Below are 16,346 nucleotides of genomic sequence, written 5' to 3'. Positions count from 1 at the left end.
TCTTAGCAAAAAAGACATACTAAAAAATTGGAGATAGTCTAGCAGAAGGCCATCAAGCTGATCAGAGGACTGGAGAACTTGACAGATGAAGAAAGCTTGAAATAATTGGGTTGGTTCAGCATGAAGAAGAGACAGCTGAGGGTTGAACACCATTTTTTAACACTTAAATGGTTGTTACAGAGAGGATGGAGATTCTTTTTGGCAAGATGCCCAGTGCCACAAGGCAATAGGCTGCTTCAGGGGAGACCCACTTCAGTTTAAGAAGAAATTCTTTACTGTGAGAGCAACTGAACTTTGAACAGGTTACCCAGCGAAGTTGGGAACTCATCAGCCTTGACAGGGCCCTGATTATCTCATCTAAGGTCCTGCTTTCAATAAGAGCCTGGGGCAGATAATCTCCAGAGCTCTCTTCCACCCCAGGTTTTTCTATATGATTCCATAACTATCAAGGTTTTGTTCTGACTAGAAAACACAAAGCAAACAAAAATACTCAGTGCTGCCAGAAATACATAATTTTCAGTTAGAACACCAGACAGAGAAACAGACCTGCCATGTAGTTTTAGTTAAATTTAATCAATGCCTTTTGTCTCCACTCACCTTCACTTAGGGTTTTCTAAGATAGCGCTATAAGCTTTGTCAGTAAATACACAAACAATTTGCTGATTTTTGATGTCTTGTATGTTACACCTGGAACTGTTGATAGGCATTCATTCAATGCAGTCCTATTTATGTACAAACTATATATAAATTATATGCTGTTTCCTTGAACCCAGTAGGAAGTAAACAGCAGGAGACAGTTTCCTTACTCACAGTTTCAATCACTTCTTTCTCAGGGTCACATTGCAAGCAGACCTCAGGCTGACGGGCTTCCTTGCTCCCTCTTCTGAGCATGTCTTCAGTGCTCTGACCCTTGCACAAATCCACACAACCACAATAAAATTGATCTCACTACTTTCAGAACACCAAAAAAGTTCCTCAGATAGTCTAGCTAAGGCTTTACCATGACTAGCACTACTTGCTCTGGAGAGAACAGTTGAAGATGGGAAACTACTGCTAACGAAAAAGAAATTTAAATATTATGTTTCAGTGTGCTTGCATAGCAGGCCTAAAACAGCTGCAGAGTGATGGGGTACAAATGCAAAACTACATACTTGTATCCTTCTAAAACACTTACCTAACCATTTCATGACACCATGTAAAGACCTCTATTCTACATTAATTACAAAATAAATAACTTAGAGTTCTACTGGTAACCAAAACCAGATTCATCTTCTATTTGCAATGTTTCAAGAGACAGCTCACAGGAAAGACTTTTTGGACTAATTCTGCTCATTTACCTCCAGCGAATATGTTGGGGGAACATACAGGGATATGCTCTGATGAAAACAAAGAATCAGTACCAGGAAATTCTACAGGTGAAAAACAGGAAATAAAGAAAATGGCATAGCCATGCTTTCTTGTAAACTGCTTCGCTTTGATTCACGCCAATATGACAGATGTATGCTTCATTAATGATAAAAAAATTGATTATACATGTTGAAAAAAAAAGTAAACAATATTTGCAAGACTGAAGGCTGTATTTTCAACTCTAAAAGAAATCATAGCAGATAAAAAGAATATAAATAAAATAATATAAATTATATATACATACGTATAAAAATAAAATAATATAAATAAAAATAAGCAGGAGCGAAGCACTACCATTGTGTGCAACACTACTCAGGGCAAACCCAAATATTCTGGTTATCACAGTAAGGTATCACCTTGCTGTCTCCTTCTAATAAGCTTGCCTTGAAAAACATATTATCCAATGGAGGCCCTTGTAAATTCTCTCTCATAAAAGGCTTGTGACAAGAAATATGAAAAACAAAAACTTCTCCATGCTTCAAAAACAGCAAGGCGAGAGCACGCTTTTGTTCAGCTCCTGTTGCAATTCTCTCATTAGTAATACCATTGCTGACAACCCTGACATCCTTACTTAAGATGATGTTTGAAAACTTGAAACTACAAGAAAAACTGGTGATACAGAAATCTTGCCTTACAGTTAGAAACTAAGGTGCCTCAATGAGATTTGTTTAACAACTAAAGAGGGCTGAGATGCCTTGATCCCAGCCTTTAAGTATTTTCGTTGGATACTGTCCAGTGCTAAAGGCTTTTTTAATCCAGCAAAGATTGAACAAGTTAAGTCAAAGCTAAATTCAGACCACAAATAAAACACTTCACATGAAGAGTGAGTGTTGGTATACAAGTGGTGGACTCTTTGTTCTCTGAACTCTTTAAATATGAATGAGACATCTTTCTAATAAAGTTCACCTTGGTCTTCAAGCAAGACATACAGTACGATGCTCTGTGGTCAGTGCTAAGGCTGGACTGGATTACATCACCAAAATGATTAAGCTCTTCTTCTCTTAAAGTCTATGCAGCAATTACACTGAGACATGCTTGTAATTTACTCTAAGCACATTTTGTAAATAATTATTAGTGTTACTACACCCTTACTGACCTACTGAAAGTTATTTTCATGTAAATGGACTACTTTTGTAGAGAACATTTTGACTACTGTCCTAGGACTCACATATTTAGGAATTAAAATTTAATTGGGACATAGGAAAACTCACATATAGCAGTTCAATGGCTGATTTCATCAGTGCTAACTGCTGAGGTCCTACAGAGACTAGAAAGTGTTCAACTAATTCTCCAGTGTCCTATTTGCCTGAAGCCCCAGCTGCTTTTTATGGGAGCTAAGAATCTCTAATATTCTACCAGAGTTTAGCTATTACATATATTAGTTTATGAGGCTCAGCAAAGAACAAACCTTGTTTATTAACCTTTCACTAAACCCTTCAAAAACTCAAACACTGGCGAGGGAATAAGAACAAAAATGCCCATGAGTGTTATCAGGAAATGTATATATTTATTACTTTCCAATTTCCCCAGCCCTTGGTAACCATTGAATTTTCATTATTTTCATTGATTTGATCACCTCCTTTTAGTTCAGAACATGAATAAGCTGAAAAGCAAAGAGCCAAAATAAAATTCCCTTTCATAAAGCATTTGTCTCCATACAGAATTCACTGGCATAAATACGCCCCTATAGTTCTGATGGTATAACACCCCATGTGGATGCTTGAATTCTACAGGCATTCATGCAAGATTAAAAAGCATCCAAAGGCATAATTATACCCCTCTAGTCTCTGGTAAATTTCCTCTTATAAAGACGACCTTTCGATGTTGAAAAAAAGAAAGGTTATTTGGGAGGAAAGACAGAAAGGAAAAGCTCTTCGATTTCCTAATGTAGAAATTTTATGAGGTTTTCTGCTCTTTAGTCACAACCTACTATATACGCATGAAAAAAAAAAAAGATTACCACTGTGAAGACAAAGATTCCTTGGACGATTCGTTTTGACTGACCACCAGTCAAAGCACACTGACCTGAAATGATATCACAATTACTCAAAGTCATGTACTCAAAGTTTGCGAATTTTTAAAGATCTAGGTAACCTTCCCTTTTAATATCATGGGTACAATTGATTTGTGGCATATGTGTTCCTCAGCTTCTGTAAGATATACTTAAGCAGGAAACTGTTTTGTGCCACTGCATAAAAATGGATCTGAGCTCTTGATGCCATAATGAGAGAAGAATAACAAAATTACAGTAGGTTTTGTACTCCCTGTATAAAAGATGAAGGCAATAATTCTGCTCTTTCCTTAGTTCCTTCACCTTGTAGCTACATGGTTAGAAAGCACAACTTCCAGTGCTCAGTTAGATAAAACTTACAAAAAACTTAAACATATGAAAGTAGAGGAGTTGATGATTAAGACATTCAAGAAATCATAATTCTTTTATTGAAACCTGGGCATAAAGGGTTAAAAAAGTTAAGAGTCTACTGAAATAAACTAATTTTAACTCCACATTTCCCTCAGGTTCTCATTATAGAAGTAAATTAAGGTTGTCTGGATGGCTTTTAACTGTGTATTTTCTTCTTTTAATATCTATCATTTTATTGAAATGCAATATTTTTCCTACATTTTCTAGGTTTCAATTCTTATTTTTTATAGCTAATGGACTTCAAAAATATTGTAACATTAATATTCTAATACATTTAGCTATTTCATAGATTCTTGGCAAAGATTTTTCTTGGATTTCTTTACAATTATTAAAAATGTTATATATGAGCATTAAGAAATAATCACATGGATAATATGATTTAGTAACTAAAATATATGGGGCAAAATTAGCATAGTGCTTTTCAATGTCTTTGTATCATCATAATTGCATGAATGTTCAAAAGTCACGAAGCTTAACATTGATTTACAATTGATCATTAGATCAGAGATGTAAATTATTATGAGAGGACTTCAGATTTCTTGTTTCTGAGTCCCACCTAGAGCTAGGCATATTTAGAACGAGGAAAATAAGTGAAAGCTTCAGTAGAGTCACTCTGCACTGTTCAGAAACATAACTTAGTAGGTTAAAAACCAAACAAAAAGCCAGGGGTGGGGAAGGCAGCTAGGACATGACTAAAACCAGCCAAGTGTTGAGAGAGCCTTCATTTGCTGTATGGCAGAGCCGAGTTCAATTCTGCACTGTGTCCAGGCCTGTCCCTTTTCCCTCCCAGAGGGACAGCCTCATCACCAGACCAGTCTCATCATTCCAGCCATGGATGATGGAGCATTTCCTAAAAGATGCTGCATGCCCTCAGCAAATGGGAAGGAGAGCATCCTACCCTCAAGCAGGCCAGCTGCTCCTGACTAGCTAAACTCTGATACCACAATGGCCGGCCCAGAGCTGTTGACCCCACCTTGGCTCCTGGATATATCATCATAACTAGTCACAATTACATGGTTAATGTATTTTTTAATTTTAATCTGTGCTTCTTCAGCTCTAGACTGATTAATTTTAGTTCTATGGTGTGGATACAAAAATGCTGCCAGCAAGGATTTTCTTGCTACTTTCTAAGTCCGTGAGAGACTTTTCTCTCTCACAGAAGAGGTAGCAGAGTTATGTAAACAACCAAACACCTGCAGCCTTGAAAAGTCTTGTTTATAGTATAGTAGAAAAATATTTTGACAATGGATGTTTTAGGATTTTAGCCAATCACCCAAGGGGTGGCTGATCCTTTGTCCAATTAGACTATGAAGAAAAAAGTCTATAAAAGAGTTTGTAAAATAATTAAATAAATTAATCTTGCTGCACAATTCCTGCCTGCTGGATCTTCTCTCCTCCTCCCTACAGCTGCAGGAAATGGTAATATACCCTAGGGCTTTTTTTTTTTTTTTTTAATACTATGGTAAATCTGAAGACTCTGCACTGGTAATTTCTGAGATAATTCCATATTAATTAAAGCAGAAAATTTCTTACAGAATCAGTTGAAAATAATTTTACTGAAACAGTGGGTGGTGGTGTAAAATTAGTGAGCATCCGTCTTACACTCAAAGAGAAAATAAGGTCAAGTACAAGAGAATGTATTTTCACATATAAATCAGATAGGTTGCCTTTGGTTTTTGTGCAACACAGATGCTGTGGCTCAGAAGGGGAACCTGTCCCTCTACCACCTTTTAGAGTTTAATAAGTAAACTTTAATAAATATTGTAGCAACTGAAAGCAATTTTTTAATAGCCTGCTGAGGTACAAACATCTACTCCTTCTCTTTAACTTGCTATGTGGTCTGTACACCCCTCCAGAGGGGCAGACCTAGCTACAGACACATACTTGCTTCTTCCTGCTGCATCGGGGCTGTTTATAGGACTCAATGAATGCTACTTCGAAGCCTCCTTGCCCAAAAATTTCCAGAGTTTCCTTGGGTCTCCTGTATCGTCTCCTACATACAGTCACACTAGAGTATGCAACCCTTCAGAACAGATTATTCTATCACTGGAAGCACCATGCAGTTATTCCTAGCACAATTCAGGTCCATAAGCTTCTGGAGATCTAGCCAACGATCACTGAAATAATTCCTTAAAATTTCAATGTGCCTCCTACACCACAATATTCAGGTACATAAATATAGGCTGAACATTTGTCTAATCAGTAGAGATGTTTCATGTATTCTGTAAAGCAGAACCCAAACTTACTCCCAGAGCTGTGAACAACACCTTCATGTTTAATCAACAGCAGCAGCTGCATCTGCACAGTGCATAGAAAAGGAGATGAGAAAATACTGTGTTCTGGCTATAGTAGCACACACTGCTGCACAAACCCTTCTCCTGCTCACATGACATAGGAAAAACCAGCAGTAAAATCTTAGCACTCTCAGAATTTTGGTTTATGTTCTAGTAATGTGACTAAATTAACCAGCCATATTATAAGGACTGTCAAAAATGTTATCTGATATGCGAGCGCATCAGCAACAACACAAGCTTTAAAAGCTTCAAAGGCATTTTGAGAATTAAACAAAGATTGACAGTATCGCTATTTTGTAGTGCCAACTTTTTGAACACTTCGCATTTGTCAAGAAACATATGATGGTGTTGGCAGCAGTTCCCAGTTAGCACTGGTCCCCTTTGTCAAAGCCACTGCCTAAACAAAAAACTAGGTATGGTCTCATCGCCAACAAATTCGAAGTGTCTCTGCTCCGCTGGGGAATTATTGCTATCCTGTAAAGGAGATGGAAAGTGTGCAGGATTCTGCAGCACACACAAAATAAGCTCTTCAGGGTTTTTTTGGCTGTTCACATGAGCCATTCTATCACTTTTCAGCAACTCCAGCTTACATTATATCTACAGACTTACAGTAAGATGAGATAGTCACAGTATTTAAACCTTCAAACAATCTACGCTGCAAATCTGCCAGCCTCCTGCTCCTCAGAACGTTTCATCTCAGCTAAAAATTATCAGTTCAGAGGGATAAGAGCACAGAGGTATACAGATGACTGTAATGCATTCCACCAGACAGCCTTTATGAATTTTTTAGCTGAACTTTCCTGTGTCCTTGTTGTTCTTGCCAACCACATGCAGAACATTTTAGAGACAACAGCAATTCCTTGGAGGTTTACATGCACTATTCAATTCCCAACAATAAAAAATAAAAGAAAATCCTTACTCTAAACTGAGTTTCATCTCATATTTTCCTTCATCCTAAATTATAACTAGCATCCAGTACTTGCACTGCATAGCTGAGAAGCTAGCAGAAATTGCCACATTCAATTAGCACAGTAGAAGTAGCAAACTAGAAATAGGATTTCATTCACTTTAATTCACTAGTTGGTTGTCATAAATACTCGTCTGTAAAACATGGAATTCTGAATACTCTAGACATTATTCTCCTTTCATGAAGATGTTTGTTTACTTTGGCAGTGATTCTCTTGGGAGAAACTCTAATGACTTCCACTACCAAAAAAAAAAACCAAAACAAAAAAGAAACAGAAACTGCCACTAGCAAGCAAGAAAATATTAGTCTAGTGTGCTGGTTAAACTCCAGGGCACAAAGGAGAAAAAACAGAGTAGATCACTGCTTTGCATTCTTGTGACCAGAACCTATACCCTTCAAGTTTAGCAGGCTTTCGTGATGGAAGTTGGGCTTTGAGTAAAGGAAGAAAGCTGCCCAGCTCCTGTGAATTTTAAGATTTTTAGCTTTAAAAACAAACAAACAAAAACATAACATGGGGGTGTGAATAAGAGAACAAAGTAAACTATTTCAATTACTGGTGTTAACTTTTCCCATTGCTTTTCATTTCATTTCAACACACAGTGACCTAAGAAAGGGTTTTTTACCCAGTTCTGTTATATCTGGATAATTAATATTTTTTCTTTTAATGAGAAAAACCACCAGGAGAAAAGGTAAGCTCCTGTGACTCAATAGGTTGCTCACTGCTGAAAAAGACTTACCTATCTCCTTCCTAAGGGTGCATGACTATAATTTTCAGAGTTTAAAAAAATCAAGAACAGGAAAAACAGTGAATGAAGCACATTGATATAAATCTTCAGACCTCTTTTTCCTGTGAAACGTCAAACCTCATCATCTGCTTTTCTATATGAATAACCTCCAGTCCCAGACTGTTTACCATGTTTCCATGGGAGGAAAATGTCATTAACAAAAAATCAACTTTAAGGTTAAGAGGAAGCAGCTCTAGCAAAAGTATGTGAATCATGTATTTTGTTACCAGTTAGAACAATGTTCTGCTCCTGGAATGCATATGCAAGCCCATTTCAAAGTTTAAGCTGAGCAACAAAGCAGACATGTCACAGACCACAGGACAGCAGACTGTGTACTTCCCTAGACAGCCTGATCACAGGGAGGATTGAGCAGATCTTCATCAGAACCCTTGCAAGCACTGCAGGACAGACACAGCTACCTAAATACAGAGGGCTAACAAAGAGCCTAGGAAAAGGAGTAGATATGGAAAGCGAAAAGGAGTGGTAAAACAGCAAAGAGAAAACAAGAAACGGATTTTAATTTTTTTTTTTTTTTGGTAGCTGTAGAGCTTTGGAAAAGATGTTAAATGGAGTAGTAAATCACTGCAAATGGTGAAAGGCCTATAAATATTGTGTGCTGTGGAAAGAACAATTTGTTGCATTACAAGCAGGCAGTGAGTCTCTACTATTCTGAGCAAATCCACAAAAGGTTTTTTGAAGTCAATTCTATCTGTAACATTTACTTTTACCGTAACATGCAAAAAATCATCAAAAAAAGCTGTGTTTAGTATTGGAATGACAGCAAAGATACTTCTCATATGTACATTGAATTGCAGCCCATATTCAAAATCACAGCCATGGTGATTTTCCAACTAGCTAATAGGAAGGAAAGAGCAGATTCTACCACTAGTCAGAGCTATTTCTGTTGTGTACATTAGGCTCCTGATATTCTTGTGTTCATGTTCATTTACAAAATAAGGAAGCGCTGAAGTAGCTCTGTGTACTACTATATATAGTAGTATATAAAGTCCACAAACTATATCTAAATTTTTATCAGTTTCATGATTTATTGTGTGTTCACAAAAACCGTAACACTTGTTAAGTGGTATCTGATCATGAAAAGAACAGACTTTTTAAAGAAGCCAAACCCACAGACTACTCTGAAGTGCACGGTATCTCAGCACAATCACTTTCAGTTCTTATAACTGCTAAAGGTTTTATTGTTCAAGCAAAAGAAAGAACCGTGGGCCAAAATCCCTTCTCATATAATAAAATCCTGTTCCTAACACTGGCCAATAGTAGATGTTATTCTCCTGGGTTAATAAAAGGAAAGAACTTAAGCTCTGCATGGCAATTTCTAAAAGAGATGATAACCACTGAGAGGCAAAACTCAGAAGCCACTACCTTGATGATCGCTTTCATGTCACCCAAATGGCAGCCAGAAGAGCTGCTCTGGAATCCTTACAGTTTATTTTCTCTTTATATAGTTATAGCTATTTTATATAGTTTAATGTCATTTGTCCTTATACTTTCTACTCTATAGCACCCCTGGTTAAATTTGCCACACAAAATTTAGCACCCACTGGATGATGCAGAACACCAGACAAATAAGGTGATCAAGTAAGATTTCGGGCACCAACAAACCCAGGACAGCTGTAAGCCCCAGCTCTACCACAAGCCTCCCAGGTGAAGACAATGTCTGGCACGTTTGTTGGAATGAATACACGGAAGCAGGTTGATTAATGGCTGCAAAAACCATAACTTATGTATATTTGGTTCTACCGTACTGACAGCTTGTTTTGCAACATCTGTTTTTTCCAATTTACATATTATGTATAGTGATACTGCATATGGTTTGGCATTTGTAATGTTTGTTGTCTAGTCTAAGGAACTCATCCCAGCTCCATGACTCTCTAGCTTCTTCAAGTCCCTCAGATGAGGCATGCCAGCATGCTCTCCTCTTCAGGCAGTCTCGCTTCGGTAACAGTCAGGGAACATGGAGTCCAAGCCTCTCAGTACACCCTAAGGTCTGGAAAGGCAAATTTAGGGAGTTCCTGTGTTGCAAATAGGTGAGGTACCTGAAGGAAACATAATACATTCTTAGCTTGCTCTTACACATTTGTTTAGGCATTTATTTTCAGACACTATTACCTCCCAACTAGTCTAACCCAAGAAAGCTCTCAAGTCTCCCCTAGAAAGGGACAGCTAAGACAAAAGAAAGCAGGAAGGAATCGAGGGATTACAAGGGAGAGAAAAACATTACCACAAGAGGGTGTGAAGGCCAAATGGTCAAAAATTGAGAAACTGGAGACTGGACAGAGAAAACAAACTGCCAAGGGCAGGCCTCAGCACCTCTTGATGGCACCAAGGTGCCAGATAAGAGGCTTGATTTGGTGGAGCAGAAGCCAGAACTTGTGGCCTCAGCACACACCAAGCAGTCTCGTATCTGAGGCAGAAGAGCCTGCAGGACGCTTGGTTTGACTTGGTACAACTGTTCTTGCTTGTATGAGAGTCAAGTAGCATGTGCCACAAGGCCAGGGACCACCAAAGACCTACTGGATTCTGCAGCAAGATAGCCAGAACCTTTCCTCATAATCAGCAGAGAGAGAGAGATCAGGTTTCTCTCCCTAAAAGTACTTTCGTTAGGGGATAAATCATCCTTTGGTAGCACTTGTGTTTGTTGAACATTAGACAGCTAATGCAGAGTGGACACTTACTTTTTACATGGTTAAAACCAGATGATCTTCACTCTGTGAAAGTTGTTTTAAGAAACACACGCAATTGGGGTGAGTGGCTACCCTACCATACCATACCAGAGATAAGAAGGATGTGAGTACTCTTGTTTTTCAGTCAATTTAAAAAATACTCACATACACCAAGAAACCTGTTTTGAAGGAAGAATTGCTAGAATTTGGGCTTAATTTAAAGGTGACGGACAGAGAAACTCACTTCTTAAAAAAAAAAACCCCTTCAACTGAATGAGTTTCTACACACTTTGTAGAAATAGGCAACTGGTTACAGGAGAGTGCAGTGCAGCACTGCTTCCACCCTTGCTAGACATCGCCTGAGAACGCCCCAGGTAGAGGACAGCTTCTGTTCAGGCTTGCACACAACTCAATGTCAGGTGTATGACAGGAACATAAAGGGAAGCCAGATGCTACCAGTTCTGCAGCTCTCAAAACTAGTGTTTATGAGGACTGTGCTGTGAAGCAACTCACTCTTCAGAGAGGAACCAGTACTCAGCCTGCAACATCTTTTCACTGTGTGATCATCTGTAAGACCTTCGTCTGCACTCTGGATTTTTTAGCCCTTGTAAGACTGCAGAGTTCTTGAAACAAATGCCAATATAATGAATAATTCTGGAGTGCTAAGCCACAATACAGCAAAGATAAACATGTATCAATTATTGTTCTACGCTGCAAATGCGTTTTCATGTTAACCCTGCAAGATGGCACAGATTCCCCAATACATACACACACAGGTTCGCAACCACATCAGAGATGACTGCAAACGCTGAAATATTTTTTTTTCTCTATGTTTTATATGCATAGAGAAAACATATACAGATTTAAGAAATAAGAATTGTTACACTGGGTCAGACCAAAGGTCCATGGGGCAGGTGGAATAAAGCCATCCAGTCGCTGATAGTGGGCATGGACAAATGCCTACAGAAAAGTTAGATAGGTCAAGCACATAATGACACTTTCCCCATGCACTCACACATTCAACAGCCGCATATGAATTCTTCCACTGCTGAGCTACAGCCTTCCCAGAGCACAAAGAGAGGCCGCTTGTTTTAGTCTTTTCAGGGACATATACATCTACATCAATGTTGCATCTGTACGTGCCAAACTATTTATTTGTTTCCACGAAACGGCTGCCAAGAACTGTCCTTCCACTGTATGGAAAGGGTAAAACCCCACCTTTGGTACTGGAATACCTCAGAGGGCACCACCCCGTGCCACCACACCCCAGCAGGGGTTCCGCCCGAGCTCCCGTGGGCCTCTGAGGTGCCCAACAAACAAGGTTTGCTGGCAGGCCCCGGGCGTCTGACGAGGAAGGGGTGACGAGCCCAGGTTCCTGCCGGAGCTCCGGCACGCTGCAGCGTCCCACGGGACAGGGACAGCCCCGTATCCCAGAGGGAACACGGGCACACGGCGCGCCCCGGACCCGCTGGGGTGAGCGGGGCCCCGCGCGGGGCTGGGCGGGGCCTTGACACCCGGCCCGTCTCGTGCCGCCGCGCTCGCGCTCCACCCCCCCGCCCCGCCCCGCCCCGCCCCGCCCCGCCCCGCCCCGCCCGTGGCGCTCACTCGTGCGTCAATGCAAATGAGCGGCGCGCGCGCGGCGAAGGGGCGGGGCGATCCCGCTCTGCCCCCGCCCCTAATGAGCGCCTGACGGGATCGCGGGCGGCAGAAGAAACCAGCGTCACCGCTGCCCCTGCCCAGGCTGTTGGGATAAAAGCCAATCGCACCCGCTGCCGCAAAACGAAGTAAAATATCTTTATTTCAGGTGTTTGTCCCTTCACGGTAGACAGGTCGTCGGAGCCCAATGAGTGCCTTCCTTACCCAAGCGGCCCACAGGGCTACCACCTCCCCCTGGCTGAAGTGGTAGCACCCACCCGGCTCGTCGGCGTCGGGGGGGGCGGGCTCCCGGCCTAATGCATTATTCATGAGGGAGCGGGCCCATAGGCTCATTACCAGGTCGGCCGGGCCGGGGCGGTGCCTGTGACGTCACTGTGACGGCTGTTCCGGCTCTCTTAAGGGCGCCGCGGCGACTCCGAGCCGGCAGCGGGGCTGGGGTGGGGGCGGTCGGGGGGCGGCAGCAGCCTAGCTGAGGAGACCGGGTCGCCTGCCCTGTGGAGGTACCGGCGGCCTCCTCGCCTTCCCTCCTTCCCTCCCCGCCAGTGCCAGGCCCGGGAATGCCCCGCTCTCCCCCTGCGTTGCGGTGTGGCGGCTGGGGGGTCGGACGGAGGAGTTGCTGTCCGGAGGCAGTGACCTGTCCGGGCGGATTCCTGATCTAGTGGATCCCTGTGGGTGCGACTGTAGGCGGGAAGGGCCGCCTTACCGGGGGTCCCAGTAAACGAAAAGGAAAAAGAAATCTCCGATAAAAATGGGCTCGTATCAAAAAGCTGCTATATTTTTAAAGCAGTACAGTGGCGTTGATGGCAAAGAAGAAAGCTTTATTCCTATAAATTAGCTGTTTTGGGACTTGCATAGTGGTTTACGACAGGCGGGTGTTCAAGCTCTCCCCCCAACCCTTCGCCACAAAGATTATTATCTTTGTCTCTTTAGTGTGCTGGGGTGGGGGGTTCACCTCTGCGCCGAGCCGGTGTCAGGGGAGCTCCCGCAGACGGCCACCCCAGCCCCTGCCCACCGCCGGATCCTTCCCCTCCCCGGAGCGGCCGCAGCCGCCTCGCCTCATTCCTCCTCCTCCTCCTGCCCCTTGCTGCCCGCTGTAGCCGGTTTTGTCCGGCAGCCTGTCCGCCGCTGCCCTCCCTGTTTCCCCTCAGCGGCCGCTGCTGCGCATCATCAAAACATGCAGGATGAGCTGCTCCTGGGGGTGACACAGCAGCAGCAGCCAAGCAGCGAGAGGCTGGGCAGCAGCCCCGCGTCGGGACACCCCCCTCTCGGCCACCCCTCCTCTGACTTTAAACCCTGTCTCAGCCCCCACCAGGATTTAAACAAGCAGCAAGCGCAGCAACCACAGCCGCCGCCTCCTCAGCTGAGCCAGAAGAGGAAAGAGTTTAAGCAGCAGCTCAGCAGCCCAGCCCAGCTCGGCAGCAGCCACCCCCTGAATAACCACCACCCCCCAGACTATCATCACCACCCCCCTCAGCAGCAGCAGCAGCAGCAGCAGTTCAGCCACCCCACTGACAAGTACCAGCAGCAGGAGCACAGGCAACAGCAGCACCTCCAGCTCCTCAGCGCTCACCCCCTGGAGCCGCCGCGGACGGGGGATCACCCGCACCACCGGCCCGTCGGCCCCGCCGAGCACCAAGGCGGCGCGGACAGGGGGGGTTCGGAGAGGCTCGCCCCTTCCTGCCCGGGGGGGATCGGCGTCCGCGGACCCCAATGTGGGGGTGGCCGCCGCCTCCTGCGTGAATCCGCCTCCGTCTCCTCGTCTGCAGGCGAGAGCCAAGCTGCCCCCCATGGAGTCCCCCCCGAACAGCCACTTACTGGGCAGCCCCGGGAACCTCCTGCCCGGCGGGCTCGGCTCTGGCTTCAGCAGCCTGCAGAGCCCGGAGATCCCCAGCCCCCATCACCAGAGCGGGGGCGGCTCCTCCTCGGCGGCTTCCCCTCCTCCTCCGCCGCTGCCCGGCTTCGGCACCCCCTGGTCGGTGCAGACCTCGTCGCCGCCTCCGCAGCAAACGCAGCAGCCTCCGGTCTCCAGCGGCGGTGGCGGCGGCGGGCAGATAAGCGCGATGCCGCCCCCCAGCCCGGAGTCCGAGACCAGCTTTTACCCGGGGATCCCGTCATCGATCAACCCCGCTTTCTTCCAGAGCTTCTCGCCGGTGTCTCCTCACAACCCCTGCGCTGGGCCCTTCAGCAGCCCCTTCTCGGCCGCCGCCCCCCCGCCGCCGCCGCAGATGAATTTACCTCAGCAGCAGCAGCAGCAGCAACAGCAGAACCGGAGATCCCCTGTGAGCCCCCAGCTCCAGCACCAACACCAGGCGGCGGCCGCCGCCGCCGCTTTCCTGCAGCAGAGAAACTCCTACAACCACCACCAGGTACCGGGCGGCGGCCTCGGCGGGGAGCCGCGGGGCGGGGAAGGGGACACGGGGGGGGGGACGCTGCCCTCGGCTGGCCGGCCGCGGCAGCCGGGCGGTTTCGCTCTCGCCGGCGCCGGGCGAGGCTGCGCGGCGGTGACAGCCCGGCGGGCCCGCGGCAGGGCGGGGCCGGCCCGGCGGGAGGGAGGGCACCTGCGCCCCCCGCCCGGTGCGGCGCCGGGCGGCCGGAGGGGTCGGGCCGGAGGGGGCTGCGGGCAGCAGCCGCCCTGCGCTCGGCCACTTTGCCCGCCCGTTCCGGGTGGCAGGTGCCGGGGTAGCTCTTCTGGCCCTCCTCGGTGCGCCGTCGCCTACCGAGGGATGCCGGATTTTTTTCGGGACGAGAAGAGAGGGTTTGCTCTTAAAAAAAGAGCTCAAACGGCCCTGTTGGTATCTGTGAGTTTCGCCGTGAAAACGCCCCCCTTGTCTCCCCAGCCGCCCGCGGCAGGCGCGGTGTCCCCGGAACAATGAGCTTGACAGCTCCGGCCGGCGCCGCCCCCCCGGGCAGCCCCTTCCCCAGCCGCGGACCGGCCCTCGGGCGGGCTCGGTCGGACGGGCACGGGTCGCCGAGAGGAGAGTCATGCGAAAGTTGACACCGTACTGCTTTTTCATGGGTTTTGACTGACATTGCTTGAATGGGTATGAGAGAACAGCGCAGTGTTTCAAGTTATGGTAGTTCTGTGACCGATTTTAATCCGATTTTAATCGAGGGGTGTAACGATCCCCTATTAAAATGGAAGTTTACGTTTTTTACTGGATCAGAATATTGTAAGAAATCAGTAAGAAGGAAATCGGTGTTAGTATTACCAGCTGTTGCATAATAAGCCCATTTTGCTCCAATAATTTGCTCAGTTACGAAAGGCTGAAGTTAAATAGGCCTCATCTTAATTTTTTTTCATTCTAGTATTAAATCCTGTCAGATTTGATCGGCGGAGATTCGTTTGTATCAGAACTGGAATCTCACATTGTGTGCCTGTTCAATAACTGATTTCGATGCATTATGCTTAGGAGCTAGTTGTCCTTAACATCTATAATAACCTTCTTAAAGCAAATTCCAAGCAATTCTCCAGCAGTGAGGTGTACAGGAATTTTCTCTCACCTACAAGGTGTAGGTATACTTAAACAGTGCCATGACAGCATAGCTAGCAATATTAGAGGCTTGTTAACATTTGGCATTATCTCGTAAGGTTTGTTTCATAATAGAGTACCTGCCTCTCCCAAAATTCCAATGCAAGCGTTCCAAGTTTTACAACGTAATTATCTATAATTATATAGAATAGGATGTTTTCCTGGTCGCTTGACCAAGAATGGTTTTAGTGGTTTTTTGGTTTGTTTTCTGGGGGGTGAAGGTGGTGGGGGTGTTACAATTTTATCGTTCTGTCTTCAGAAAGTTTTCTTTTACCTAATATATAACATATTGACATGCTTTAAATTTTTATTAGAATTGCAGCTTGAGGGTTGCTTGCAGCTAAGCTGAGAGATAAAAGTACTGTGTTTTCACTTCACAGAACTGAATTTAGAATCGTAACACGCACCCCCATTCCATTTCTGTTTGAGAAAAAGCGTTTCCAAGAACAGTCAGATTTGAAACTACTAAATACATTTCTTCACTGTCAGTCATGCTCAGTGGGTCCACCTCTTGGTAATATGACAACCACTATAGGTCACTTTTCAGCAGAAGTTGTAGCTTAGGAATAAAAACTTAATCCTTTAAAAATCTTCTTTCTAA

General features: G+C 44.7%; 1 protein-coding gene and 1 long non-coding RNA gene across 5 annotated transcripts in view; one reads left to right on the top strand and one right to left on the bottom strand.

Moving 5' to 3' along the window:
- The window catches only part of LOC104690726, a 143,359-nt gene extending 128,830 nt beyond the window's left edge, over positions 1–14,529 (bottom strand). For all 4 annotated transcript variants that reach the window (XR_005601804.1, XR_005601805.1, XR_005601807.1 and 1 more), the window contains exon 1: positions 14,451–14,529. This is a non-coding gene — a long non-coding RNA (uncharacterized LOC104690726). The remainder of the gene's footprint in view (positions 1–14,450) is intronic.
- Positions 12,682–16,346, top strand: part of CPEB2 (cytoplasmic polyadenylation element binding protein 2) — a 53,976-nt gene continuing 50,311 nt past the window's right edge. Inside the window, 2 exon segments of the mRNA XM_039551325.1 lie at positions 12,682–13,899; positions 13,901–14,581. Coding sequence (XP_039407259.1) covers positions 13,390–13,899; positions 13,901–14,581 — 1,191 coding nt within the window. The 5' untranslated portion in view covers positions 12,682–13,389.

This window comes from Corvus cornix, chromosome 4 (assembly GCF_000738735.6).
Source record: "Corvus cornix cornix isolate S_Up_H32 chromosome 4, ASM73873v5, whole genome shotgun sequence".
NCBI classification, from domain to species: domain Eukaryota; kingdom Metazoa; phylum Chordata; class Aves; order Passeriformes; family Corvidae; genus Corvus; species Corvus cornix.
The sequence above is the reverse complement of the archived record's forward strand: the minus strand, read 5'-3'. Positions and strand labels throughout refer to the sequence as shown.